General features: G+C 37.5%; 1 protein-coding gene across 8 annotated transcripts in view; it reads right to left on the minus strand.

Annotated features, from left to right (window-relative positions):
- HELZ (helicase with zinc finger) overlaps positions 1–15,166 on the minus strand; it is a 156,792-nt gene that overhangs the window by 48,656 nt on the left and 92,970 nt on the right. For all 8 annotated transcript variants that reach the window (XM_019938638.3, XM_019938631.3, XM_033846480.2 and 5 more), the window contains 4 exons: positions 14,210–14,414; positions 7,681–7,732; positions 6,704–6,894; positions 4,752–4,959 (listed from right to left, as the gene is read on the minus strand). In XM_019938638.3, coding sequence (XP_019794197.2) covers positions 4,752–4,959; positions 6,704–6,894; positions 7,681–7,732; positions 14,210–14,414 — 656 coding nt within the window. The remainder of the gene's footprint in view (positions 1–4,751; positions 4,960–6,703; positions 6,895–7,680; positions 7,733–14,209; positions 14,415–15,166) is intronic.

Genomic DNA, 15,166 nt, shown 5'->3' on the forward strand with positions numbered 1-15,166 from the left:
ACTAGAGCTAATCAATGAATTCGGTAAAGTTGCAGGATACAAAATTAATGCACAGAAATTGCTTGCATTCCTATACACTAACAACGAAAGATCAGAAAGAGAAATTAAGGGAACAATCCCATTCACCACTGAAATAAAAAGAACAAAATACCTAGGAATAAACCTACCTAAGGAGGTAAAAGACCTGTACTCAGAAAACTGTAAGACACTGATGAAAGAAATCAAAGATGACACAAACAGATGGAGAGGTATACCATGTTCTTGGGTTGGAAGAATCCATACTGTAAAAATGACTATACTACCCAAAGCAATCTACAGATTCAATGCAATCCCTATCAAATTACCAGTGGCATTTTTTACAGAACTAGAACAAAAAGTCTTAAAATTTGTAGGGAGACACAAAAGACCCTGAATAGCCAAAGCAGTCTTGAGGTAAAAAAACGGAGCTGGAGGAATCAGACTCCCTGACTTCAGACTATACTACAAAGCTACAGTAATCAAGACAGTATGGTACTGGCACAAAACCAGAAATATAGATCAATGGAACAGGATAGGAAGCCCAGAGATAAACCCATGCACCTGTGGTCAACTAATCTATGACAAAGGAGGCAAGGATATACAATGGAGAAAAGACAGTCTCTTCAATAAGTGGTGCTGGGAAAACTGGACAGCTACATGTAAAAGAATGAAATTAGAACACTCCCTGACACCATACACAAAAATTAACTCAAAATGGATTAGAGACCTAAATGTAAGACCAGACACTATAAAACTCTTAGAGGAAAATATAGGCAGAACACTCTTTGACATAAATCACAGCAAGATCTTTTTGAGATCTACCTCCTAGAGTAATGGAAATAAAAACAAAAATTAAAAAATGGGACCTAATGAAACTTAAAAGCTTTTGAACAGCAAAGGAAACTACAAACAAGACGAAAAGACAACCCTCAGAATGGGAGAAAATATTTGCAAAGGAATCAACAGACAAAGGATTAATCTCCAAAACATATAAACAGCTCATGCAGCTCAATATTAAAAAAACAAACAATCCAATCAAGAAATGGGCAGAAGACCTAAATAGACATTTCTCCAAAGAAGACATACAGATGGCCAAGAAGCACATGAAAAGCTGCTCAACATCACTAATTATTAGAGAAATGCAAGTCAAAACTACAATGAGGTATCACCTCACACCGGTTAGAATGGGCCTCATCAGAAAATCTACAAACCACAAATGCTGGAGAGGGTGTGGAGAAAAGGGAACCCTCTTGCACTGTTGGTGGGAATGCAAATTGATACAGCCACTATGGAGAACAGTATGGAGGTTCCTTAAAAAACTAAAAATAGGGCTTCCCTGGTGGCACAGTGGTTGAGAGTCCACCTGCCGATGCAGGGGACACGGGTTCGTGCCCCAGTCAGGGAAGATCCCACATGCCACGGAGCGGCTGGGCCCATGAGCCATGGCCACTGAGCCTGCGCATCCGGAGCCTGTTCTCCGCAACGGGAGTGGCCACAGCAGTGAGAGGCCCGCGTACCGCAAAAAAAAAACAAAACCAACTAAAAATAGAATTACCATATGACCCAGCAATCCCACTACTGAGCATAATATACGCAGAGAAAACCATAATACAAAAAGACACATGCAGCACAATGTTCACTGCAGCACTATTAACAATAGCCAGGTCATGGAAGCAACCTAAATGCCCATCGACAGACGAATGGATGAAGATGTAGTACATGTATGCAATGGAATTACTCAACCATAAAAAGGAATGAAATTGCGTCATTGGTAGAGACGTGGATGGATCTTGAGACTGTCATAAAGAGTGAAATAAGTCAGAAAGAGAAAAACAAATATCGTACATTAACGCATATATGTGGAATGTAGCAAAATGGTACAGATGAACCGGTTTGCAGGGCAGCAATAGAGACACAGATGCAGAGAACAAATGTATGGACACCAAGGGGGGAAAGTGGCAGTGGGGGATGGTGGTGTGATGAATTGGGTGATTGGGATTGACATGTATACACTGATGCGTATAAAATTGATGACTAATAAGAAACTGCTGTATAAAAAATAAATTAAATTTTAAAACTTAAAGGAAAAATAGATAAATACCAATTATGTTTGGAGAATTCAATATTCTTTTTTTTTCAACGTAGACAGAAAATCAGCAAAGATAAAGTAGACTTGAATAATCGTATCAACCAACTTGACCTATAGCACTAGAGCACTCCATTCTTCTCAAATGTACATGGAACATTTATAAAGATACACCATATCCTGAGCCATAAAAGAAATCTCAATCAATTCAAAAGGATTCAAGTCATGCAAAATATGTTCCCTTACCACAATGGAATTAAAACTAGGAATCAGTTAACAGAAAAATTCTTAGAAAATCCCCAATAACTCACCCAAACTCACCTTTCTAAATAATCCATGGATCTAATTTTAAGAGAAACTAGAAAGTGTACTGAACTGAATGAAATAAAAATAGAACACTGGAATTTTGTGGGATACACTACTGAGGAGGAAAATTCTAACACTAAGATACCTCTATTAATCTAAGCTTTTGCCTTAACAAAATAAGTGCAAGAGTTGTATTCTAAAAACTCTTTTTTTTTAAAGGCTGAAAGTAAAGACCTTAAAGAAGAGAGAGACACCGCGTGCATATAACAGAAGACTAAATATTAAGATGTCAGCTCTCCCCCAAATTGACCTACAGATTCCACACAATCCCAATCAAAATCCCAGCAGGCTTTTTTTTGTAGAAACTCACGAGCTGATTCTAAAATGTATGTGGAAATGCAAAGGACCTGGAATACACAATTTTGGAAAAGAAAAACAAAGTTGGAGGACTCATACTACCTGATTTGAAGGCTTTTATGAAGCTACAGTAATCAAGACAGTATATTTGGCATGAACAAACATATGCATCAATAGAAGATGACAGAGACTTCACATAGGCAGTAAACTGATTTTCAACAAAGATACCAAGTCATCTTAATGGAGGAAGGAGAGTATTTTCAACAAACGGTGTTAGAACAACTGAGCATACATATATGTAAAAACAAAACAAAATGAGAACAAAAAAACCCTTCAATTCTTACCTCACACCACATATAAAAATTAACTCAAAGGAGACCTAATATAAGAGCTAAGACTATGAAACGTCTAGAAAAAAACACGGAAGATCTTTGTGATCTTGGATTAGGCAAAAAAAATTTGATGTAACACCAAAAACATGACCCAAAGAAGAAAAAATTGGATAAACTGGACTTCATCAAAAAGGTAAACTTTTATTCTTTGAAAGATACTGTTGAGAAAATCAAAAGGCAAGCCATATCCTGGGAGAAAATATTTTCAAAACATATATCTAATTAAAGATTTGTATTCAGAATGTATACAGAACTCTTATAACTTCGTAAGACAAACCAATAAAAAAGTGGACAAAAGATACAAATAGACACTTCATCAAAGATATACAGGTGGCAAATAAGCCCAATGAAAAGATACTCAACATCATTAGTCATTAGGAACATGCAAATTAATACAACAATCAGATACTATCAGATACCCACAAGCAAGGGTAAAATTAACAAGACTGACAATACCAAGTACTAACGAGAATGTGGAGCAACTGGAAATCTCACACGTACCAGAAACGAAGAATGGTTTGGCCGCTTTGGAAAACAGTACAGCAGTTTCTTATAAAGTTAACGAATGTACTCAACAAGCTCAGTCCTGGGTATTTACCCAAGAGAAATGAAAATATCTTCAATACGTATGTTCACAGCAGCTTTACTCATAAGAGCCAAAAATCAGAAATAATTAAGGATAGATAAAAACAACTGATGAAGAGATAAGAAACACTGTGGTTCATCCATATAAGGGAATACTAATCAACAGCAAAAAGGAACAAACAACTGACACAGACAACACAAATAAATCTCAAAAGCATTAAGCTAAGTGAATGAAGCCAGACACTATGATTCCATTTATATGACAAACTAGAGAAAAGACCAAGGTATAGGCACAAAAGTCAGATCAGTGGTTGCCCAGGGCTGGGGCTGGAGGAGGAAAGTGACTGCAAAGGGACAGGAGGGAGTTGTCTGAAATGTAAACACCCTGAATCTTGATACTGGTGGTGGTGAACAGCTCTGTGTATTTGTCAAAACACATCAAACTACATTCTAAAAGGGTGGATTTTACTCTATATAAATTATACCTCGATAAACCTGACTTTAAAAATTACACAGGGCAATTTTTCCTTATTTATAATTCTAGTAGACAAGAGACTACGATTTGCATAAGAAATAACTTCTTTAAATAAACTATTGCCACAGTACCATTAATGTTTAGTATGCTACAAAAATATTTTGGGTCAACAAAAATGTTTAACAGGAGAGGGTTTTCTGTCTCAATCTTAAATGACTACCATTTAAAAAAAATCTAAATATTAACATTTTTCCAGGAAATTGACACCATCAATCGTAAGTGGTAGGTTACATCTAAGTTTTGTATCTGTGCACGTATCTGTATCTTCTGGAGAGAGGATCCACAGTTTTTACATCAGATTCCTCCTCGAAAAGGCTTATAATCTATGAACGAGTTAACACTCGCACTGTTAAAGGAAACTTATGCGTTGATACAACCTGGCATGTCGTCAGTCTAGGAGCACGAGAACAGCACAGCAACTCACAACCTGGCGCGTCGTCAGTTTAGGGGCACGAGAACAGCAGCAACTCACCGTTTCGACTCTGCTCATGTTGGTCCTTCTCCTGATGCTGGCTTTGCGTCTGCCCTATGCTGACAGGTGGGTGATGCCCAAGGCCATAAGGTATAGGAGACCCCCGCCCATGTGTCTGTAAGAGGTTCATATTGTAGGCCATGGCTGCCTGGTGTGTAATGATTCGAGGATCAACTGCAAACCTACCCTGGTATCCTGTCCATGGTACCTAGGTTATTATAAGAAATAAAATAATTGCTTTCAGTACATTTTGAAAGGCAAACTGCTATAGTGCTATTAATTAGGAAAGAGCAAACACACACAGAGATGTTAATTTTATCAAAATGAATAACTACAAAATGAATGCTAATAGTACCAACTGGTAGAATGACTGCTATATCTCAACTGGCAAAAAAAAAAAAAAAAAAGCTCCTTGAATCTTTAGTATGTAAGGGAAAACTGACCACTTCCCTTACACACTAGGTTAGGAAGAAATCAAGGACTTAAAATTGGTAATTATTCCTTGAGGCATCAAATCATTTTATAGTCTTGAATCAATTCCCCTCAGTATGAATGCATATATGTCACTGATTACCATGAAAACTGTCTTTTAAAGTCATAACTGCATAGATATACAGTTTAATAAACTTGAATAAGAGAACAGGGAAAAAATTTAAGAAAAAATTCGGTCTAAGGAGTCTCAACTCAAAAAATATGTATTACTATTTTATATGAATAACCAAATCATTTAATGTTCATTTACTGTAGGCAAAATTCAAACAGGTCATTAATTTAATTAATGCTTCTGATTAATTAAACCACAGAAACAGAAAATTTCTTTAGGTGTGTCAAAATATATAATCTCTGCATATTAATATAAAATGAATAAACACAATGACATCTGAGCTACCACCCCTATTATTTTATTATAATACAACTGTTAAATTCAGACTCTTAGAAATCTTTAAAAGTCTCTTTGACCTAGTAAAATGAAATATAAATCCCAAGGGACTTACTATTTAAAGCAGATGATGTATAATGTTGCCAGGCTGTCTGGGAAGAAATAACTCAGCTAAAATGGAAAGTCTATGGGGAGTCGACATAAATGACATATTTCTTATTGACAGTTATTCTCACTGGCTGCCGGGATTGTGAACCACCATGACCAACATGGCTGGAAAATGTTGGCAGCTAGGCGTTTTTGCATTTTGGGGGTGTAGGCAGGGGTGCCAAAGATCCTTGACAATGATCACCTCTACCTGAAGCTACAGTACTTATCTTAAATGAAGAAATATTTTCTAGGCTAAAATTCCTGAATTTGGAAATATTAGTAAACAGCAAATTTTTTTAATTACCAAAATACTCAAAAATCTTAAAGAAAAGAAAAATGAGTTTTAACATAAGATGGAAGCCCTCTAAAAATCTATAGTCTTAGAAATGATTTAATGATGTTTTTAAGTGCCAGTAGGATTTCATAAGGTGTGGAATTTCTCAGATAAATTTAGATCCAAGGGAGCTAGGCTAATCCAAACCTTTTTGCCTCCTCCAAAGAACTGTATTTCTTAGGGTTAGTGAATTATATAAGAATGAAAAAGCAAAAGATAAAATAAAACATCACTTTACAAAACAAGAGTCCAATTTACTAGCTCTGTTAACTTTTGGCCCAATTTTCCCCAGTAAAAATACTTAAGACAATACAAAGGCTTTTCAATCAAAACACCCAATTTACAGATTTCTTCATAGCCACTGACAAAATAGTAACAAATTTTAAGCAACAATTCACATTTCTTTGGTCATAAGAGCTGCTTTGAATGAAAGAAGCTTACAGACATTGAAAACCAAAAAAAAAAAAAAAAGAAAAAAAAGAAAAGAGAGAGACAGATTAGTAGAACACTATTTGGGATAGTCACTGATTTACTGAAGCCTATTTTATCTTATTCATTCAACAGAGAGTATCTTAAACATCTACTTACAGGTAAAGGCACGGACATAACTACATTCCCTCCATAGACAGCAGGTACATAAAGAATACTTGTCCCAGTGTGAGGATCTATTCTTTGAACAGGGCTTGGAGATTTCCCCAAATTTGGGTGAGGTCCAAGAGGAGGTGGAGGGGTATATGCTCTAATAGGGTTGCCAATAAGCACAGAAGGATTGGGCTGAACTGAAAAACAAATAGAGAAAGGATGCACTCAATAGCTGTACATATTCACGTAAACAAAAATAATTAAAATCATCCAACAGCAAAACACATTCCCCAGCTTTGCCATAAGGTATCTTATATTCAAAGAGTTATCAGTGTGAAAGAGTAGAGCATATTAAAAAAACAATCACTTTACCATATTCCCTAAAATTAGCTTGAGATATACAAAGTATTCCTTGTAAAAACTAGCATAATTTTAAATGTCTTGCAAGGAGCTGGAGATGTGTCCTTCAAGAGAGAAAACCATACAGTAAACATTCTTCTGAGACTAGAAAACGTAAACAATTCTTCAGAATAAAGTTTTGAGTTGCAACTGTAGCACAGCCACATACAAAACAGTTAAGCAGTTATTGTTTTAAGAGCATAATTCTGCAACATTTTAAATCACTTAAATAAACTTTATCTTGAAAATTTGTATACCCAACATTTGTAGGATATAAATATGTTCCAAAAACTTATGTTGCATAGGAGGCTTAAATGTTCATCCTCAAAACTTCTATATATATGTACCTTGGTACCTACAAAATCACCTCTTTTCAGAAATGACATATCAAAGCATTCACAAGAACAGATGTGTTGAATAAAAGAGTTACATGAGCTCCAAAGTGTCAGTGTGTGTGTGTGTGTGTGTGTGTGTGTGTGTGTGTGTGTGTCCCTCTCCATCCTCCTCTTTCTAAATGACAAAATTTGGAATAAACGTCTTACATCATAAAAGCAAGCTTTCATAGGGCTAATTTTTCCACTTACCAATTCCATCATTCTGGAAATGATCATTCTGGATATGATGGAGGCTTTTCCCCTTTACAGAAAAACACAAATGTATAATAATTTAAACACACCTAATATTAAAGAACAAAAACCATTTTCCTCATTCCATGCAAAATAAATGTATATAGCAACAATTAAAATGTAAAGACTGTGAGTCTGTAATTAATAACCGTTAGAGGCCTTTGAGCCAGCCTTCTTTTTAAACATTAAGTCAGGGACTCCCCTGGTGGTGCAGTGGCTTAGAATCCGCCTGCCAATGCAAGGGACATGGGTTCGATCCCTGGTCTGGGAAGATCCCACCTGCCGCAGAGCAACTAAGCCCATGCACCACAAGTACTAAGCCCACGCACCGCAACTACTGAAGCCTGTGTGCCTAGAGCCTGTCCTCCGCAACGAGAAGCCACCGCAATGAGAAGCCCGCACACCACAATGAAGAGTAGCCCCCGCTTGCCTCAACTAGAGAAAGCCTGTGCGCAGCAACGAAGACCCAACACAGCCAAAAATAAATAAAATAAAAACATTAAGTCATGGTGCTAGGCCTCAAGTTTCCTCAACATCAAATTAAGGATATCTAAAATTCTTTTTTCTTTTTAAATTAATGTTTTTATAAAAAGAAATATGCATCAATATGACTGAAACCTAAATTCTATTCCTTTGCAGCTTCTCTATAAATTTTCTATGAATTAAATGGTGAAGTGTAAATGCCGTTTTCAAGGGAAAAATATCAATCTTCAACTCTTGAGGATGAGAACCTTTAAAATAATAATATGAATGTAAATATGCTTTGGGGTTTATGATATTTTGAGTATGATTCATGGCATCAAACTGTAAAATTTACTGAAGGAACAGGAAAATGCACAGTGTCATAATCTGCTTAAGAGAATGTACGAATTTTCTAGAAAGCAATGTGGATGTCAAAAGCATCAGAAATGTACATATGCTTTAACCCAATAATTGCACTTCCAGGAACCTAAATGTCCATCAGTAGAAAATTTATTAAATAAGCAAGGGCAGATTCATACAATGGCATGCTAGTCTACCATTAAAAATGATGACTTTGGGGCAGAAATATGTGAGGAAACATATGGTTCTGAGTTTCTAGACTAAAAAAATTTTTTTTCTCTTTTCATTGGCTAAATGTAACACACAAAGCCATTACACAACACAAGTAGCACATTATACAACTTACCCTTCCACCACGTAAATTTTTTATTTGTACATTATATCTGAAAGCTTAAGTGGGGGGATAATGCCTATAGCAAGAAGAAGAATTTGTTCTTGACCAAAGCAAAGGTACAGTGATGCTTCACTTATCTCCCTATCCGCCAGCAACTTTAAATATTCAGGTTAGCACTAAACATCAAAGGCTATGGTCAGCTGGTTAGCGACGGGTAGGCAAGGGCAGCTAAGCTCCAACTCTTAAAATGTCAGAAAAAAAACAGTCAAGAAAGAATCAGAGTTGCTCCTTTAACCAGAAGAGAATGTTCACAGTGACTGTCGTTAGCTATTAAAAAAAAAACAAACAAAAAACAAGCTTCTGAGGAATAGAGAAGTGAAAAGAAAAGCAGGCAGAGGAAAGGAGAAAATGGCACACAGCAGGGACGGCAGCAACAGGTGGAAGATGAGAGGCGTAAGCAATGAGAAGTGACCACAAGAGCAGCCAGAGGCAGACACGCTGACAGAAGAAAGGAGAGCAGTGACACAGCAGAGATAAGACCGGTCCAAGAGGCTAATAAACCATTCAGATTTCTCAGCCTCTGAGGACTTGTCAACCAGGGGCGGCTGTGTGTCAGGTGGAGAAATCGCTGTCACTGGGTCAGTGTGGAAGGCACAACAGGCCCCCCAAAGACATACACACCCTACTCCCTGGAACCCATGAGCTGTCATGTCATGTGGCAAAAGGGGCTCTGCAGATGTAACTAAAGACTTAAAATAGGAGGATTATCCTGGATTATCTGGGGCGATCCAATCTAATCACATGAGCCCTAAAAGCAGAGACACCTCTCCAGCTGAGTCAAAGAGATGTGGAAGAAAAGCAAGGAAGAGATACAAGTGGTAGAAGGGGAAGTCAGAGATGCCAAGAGAGAGAAGGCTTCAATGCACTGTTGACAGCTCTGAGAGGCAGAGCCACATGCGAGAACTGGAAAGAAGCCTCCAGAGCTAAGAATGGCTCCCAGCTGACAGCCAGCAAGGAAACAGGGACCTCAGTCCTTACAACCACAAGGACTGGATTCTGCCAACAACCTGCATGACCTTAGAAGCAGATCCTTCCCAGAGCCTCCAGATAAGAGCCCATTCGACCAACACCTTGATCCTGGTCTTGTGAGACCTGGAGCCAAGAAACCAACAAAAACCTGGACATCTGACTCAAAGGAATGTGAGATAATAAATGGGTGTCATTTCAAGTCACTAGGCTTGTGCTAATTTGTTACAACAGCAATCGGAAATCAATACAAAGAATAACCATAGCCTGGATTGATCCTGCACTGTAAAGCTGGAAGCATGCCAGACAATATACATCAGCACTCTGGGTGCTGTGTGATAAACCAAGTGAAAAAGAAACTTGGGAAGGACCTAAATACCTAGGACGTTATCTGTTTAGGTCACTATTGATTCCCTGAGCTTAGAACATCGCCTGGCTCAATGAATACTGTTGAACGAATGGGGGGAAAAAAGCAAGTTGGGGCCTCTCACAAAAAGATAGTGGCGTATCTGCAAGCATAATTCAGCACCCTGTTACAGTTCAATATGGGAAAACTCCTCTAGCATATTTAGACTTCCCATGCAACTGTAGAGCAATAAGTGTGCTTGGTCTATACAAAATATACAGTGTTTGGCAGCATATAACTAAATAACAATGCAGCAGTAAGCTAGAGCTAACTATGTAGAAAAGTCATTCCATAATGATAATTCCAAACTTCTGCTAATAAACCTTCAGGAAGTATGTATACCTTTGGTAGAAAGCTTATAAGCAAATGTAGTTCACATCATCTGTTTTTTGAGGACCATTTTTTTTACTCAACCGTTTATTCATTCAAGTATTTATTGTTTCATTCACTCATTCTTTCATTTTCCATTTATTCATTCAACAAATGTTTATGAGGGCCCACGATGTGTCCACCCCTGGCTGGGCACTGAGGCTACTGAGCCACGTAAGTCTGACACGGCTTCTGATGTCTGGACACTGAGACACAACATAAGCAGCTACAGACAGTGAAGAACAATTCACAATCTAAAATCTATAAAACAATGCTGTGGTCTTCTCAGAGGACCCATTTCTGAATATTATCTATCCTCTGAAGAGTTTTTATAGTATGTACAAATGGATCTGTCCCATCTTCGCAAAGTTTCTGAACACTGTTCCCAGCACGTGCCCAGGAGAAAGCAGACTGAAGACAAGCAAATTGTTCTCCTACGTGCTGATTCTGTAGGCACCGTGAAACAGATGCCTTCCTACAGATAAACGATGCCTGGAGAGTGGGGCAATGAGTCTTATCTAGGACCACCTGCTCCTGGATCCCCTAATATCTGTACCTTCGCTAACCCTTACCAGAGAACCTACATCTTAGTGAGGAGGATAAAGCCATTTGATTGGTGAAGAGCTAGGGGTAGGCTTTGCTGCCAGACACAGTGCTGAGGGAGCAGGTCCTGGAGCACGTGTAACCATCACCCAGCATTCTGATGATTTTATCTACATTAAATCTTACTGGGATTTTAAGTCTTAGGCTAACATTAACCTTACTAGTTTTTAATATTTCTTATGCACAGAATTGCATTAAAAGTTAAACATTAAGGAAACTTGGGGGGAAATTATATGGCTTAGTATCCTGTTTTAAGAAACAGCACGCTTTTCTTGCAAGTAAATTCCCCTTCATCAAAAGACTCTAGCATATGAAATAAAACATCTGGAATTTGTTTCAAAATTCTCCAGTGCGTATATGTGGTGGTGGAGTGGTGGGCTGACAGCTGAAATAAGATCAAGGATAAACTGATAGTTAATGAAGCTGGATGATAGGGAATTCATTATACTCATCTATTTATGTATATATTTGAAATTTTCTACAATAGAAAGTTGGATAAAAAAAGACTCCAGTACAAATTCAATCCTCAGAACAATTTAATAGAAGTAAAATATAGTACTGGGGCGCGAAGGGAGAGATGATGACAAAAGTAACCTTTGGCTCACTATAACTTAGTTACCTAAAATTATTATTATTATATATGATATAAAGAACTTTAAATAACCAGGTATATAAACAATTGAGTGAACCTCTGTGTTAGTGACAATGAAATAACAGATGATATCTACTGGATCAGTGAAGAAAACGTCCCAAAAAGTTAAAAAGGAAAAACTGGGGAGATGGCTGCTATGGTCCTTAACTACACAGCCTTCCTACTGAAAGAAGGAAGCCCCATGCACTCTCCTGGACGCATCACAGCCATCATTCACGTATCAGGTGCTTACTGAGCACCCACTATGTGCAGGGTGGGGCTAGGCACTAGAGGCCATAAGAAGTATACAGAATAGGATTTTTGTCTCGGGGAGTTTACAGTGTTGGAAAAGCAAGTGGATTCAACATATATTTTCTTTACCTTTAAAATAAAAACAAAAAGCAAATCACAGGATCTTGCTTAGGGTCAGTACACATTTGATATAATGGCTTGAATCTAGCTGCATCTATGGTACATTAATTGATGCTAACATTGATCAATTAAGTAAAAAGTTTATTGTAGTTATTGTATTTAAGAATGTGCAAAAGGTATAATGTCTCTGAAACATTTAAATAAAAAACAGTAAAATGTAAACGTTTCTAACTGGGTTCCCACTCTTCACCCACTTTAAGCTACTTGCTGTTCCCTGGAGAGCCTGCTCTCTCACACCTCTTGCTTTTCGTATGAGCTCTTTGTTAAGCTTCACTCATTAATCTTAAAAATACTTCTAAGCACCTGTGATAAGCCAGATGTTGTTCTAGGCACAGAGGCTAGAGCAGCAAATAATACAGGCAAAAATCTCTGCCCTAAAGGAGTTTCTGTTCTAGTTTCTGACAGTCTCCCCAATCTCCCACTCACTCCATCCACTCGGTGCAATTACCCTGAAATCTCCACTGTGGTGGAGTGGTACTTCCTCTGACCGTTACCCATCTGCCGCAAGAACACTGGGGCTAATTTGCTTCTCTACTACCTACCGTAACAGCTGTCACACAGAAGAAACTTAACTATTTGATAAATAAGTTGATTATTAATTTATCAATAGTTTAAACTTTAGAAATCTAGAGGATTCAGTTATGCAAAATGCTTAATCTGCTTAACCCCAAGAAACTAAAGCATTATTGTATATCAGGTCCATTTTTATTAAACTCAGACAACAGTACATTAAAACAGAAAGCAGTTCTCGTCTCAGTTTAATATTTACTCAGCTAAAAGTTCTTCAAGATATTAAACCAATAATTATTTCTTGCACATTAAGCTTTACATTTTTAAAATGAAGCCCCAAACTGGCATACTCTCTTAATTCATGTCAATAAGTTTAATATCATGCTGATGACTATAAATACACCCCAAAACCAGAACAAATACTAAACATGCCACACTCATAACTTTCTTTTCTAGACGGTAAGTGCAAGCATTTTTTTTTCAGGCAATCTAGCAAAGAAACCAGCTGTTTCTGACCAAAATAACTATAGTTCAAAAGTAGACATGGGGGCCTTGATTCCCCCCCATCCCATCCCATCCCATCCCAATGACTGGACTACTTCTTATGCAACAAACACTGGTCAAAGTCGATTAAAGTAACCTTCAAGCAGTCAGCCAAATTTTCTGTCAAACACCACTTGAATTGGTCACCAACAAGAGGTTAGAGCTATTTTCTTTATACAAATAGTGCTATTATTATATTGTTCCTTATAAAAATATGCTGTAAAAGCATGCTATATAATATTCTATAAGAGCATGCTTTTAATATGTGTGGCGGTCTTTTAAACTGCTTTGTTTTATTCACATCTTGCTAAAATAAGTCTATCAGTAGAGAGGACCGGGAGGTTATAATATACAAAGGGCACCAGACCTAACCAGGTACCTGAAAACTTTTTTTTTTTTAAGATTTTTTTGATGTGGACCATTTTTAAAGTCTTTATTGAATTTGTTACAATATATTACTTCTGTTTTTTTATGTTTTGGTTTTTTTGGCTGCGAGGCATGTGGGATCTTAGCTCCCCGACTAGGGATCAAACCTGCACCCCCTGCACTGGAAGGTGAAGTCTCACCCACGGACCGCAGGGAAGCCCCCTTGAAAACTTTTTGAGGATGACTTATGCCATTAAGCAGCATGGCTAAACACCACACTGTATTTTCAATTAATGTCCACACTGGACGAGTTCCTTGCAGAAACTGGTTGCCATCAAATGTAACCTTCAATTCCAACACGTAAAGTAACCTGCAGCCCAAGAAAGCTCTGACGTCTCTGCACTGTTCTCTCTTTAACCTCCTCAGTTTCACTGACAGGCTTTACCTTGGGGGGTGACTGCTGCAATCTGTTGGTATTTCCCGTGTGCTGCACTCTCAGAGCCCGGGGGATAAATTCAGGTGCCAGTGGATTCAACACATATGTCTTCTTTAGTTCTAAAGCCTCTAGCTGAGCTTTGATCTGTTCAAAAGTGATTCCATGTAGGCTATTATTTTCATGACACAGGGCAATAAACCGCTCCCAAAATTTCCTACAGAAAAGATTTAGAAGATCAGTTTATAATTTCAGTGGACGAGATCACAGAAATGACTAAAAGCAACTAAAGATTAATTTCGAATTCCCCCACCCCAACCCCAAATCCTTAGGCCCAGTATTCATCTATGATTCAGGTATAATCTTCCCACCAGATCACAAGACTTCAGAAGTTTGGTTCTGAAACTACAGTCATGTCTAGTACTGTGGAACATACAAATTCTGCTCTCCATTAATTCTGGCTGATCAATGAAAGTAACATGGTCAGTGCTCGACTATGCACACTAATTTGGAATGACAGATTTTGTTATCCACACAGTAAGCAAGGATTTCAAAATTGATAACTCATTTTATCAAAGATTTGTACTTCTAGGCATACTCATCATATACACATTTGTATGTATACATATATATATTATACACACACACACACACACACACACACACACACACGCACACACACGCACACAAATTTGAATTATGGGGCCAAAGTAGCCTGGTGCTGGGTGGGTGACTAAGAAAAGCCAATTCAGACATAAATCTGAACCACAAAGTAAATAATTCTCACAAGGAACTTAAGAATTAACCAGTTATTCCTGTATTTTTCTTTTAATTAACTGACGCTTGTCACAGCAAAGCTCATAACATTAATTGACTAAGTTAAAAGAATTAAATTATGAAAAACACAGGAAGTTGGAATGCTAATTTTTTTTTTTTAAATAAATTTATTTATTTTTGGGTGCACAGGGT

Source organism: Tursiops truncatus, chromosome 20 (genome assembly GCF_011762595.2).
Source record: "Tursiops truncatus isolate mTurTru1 chromosome 20, mTurTru1.mat.Y, whole genome shotgun sequence".
NCBI lineage: Eukaryota > Metazoa > Chordata > Mammalia > Artiodactyla > Delphinidae > Tursiops > Tursiops truncatus.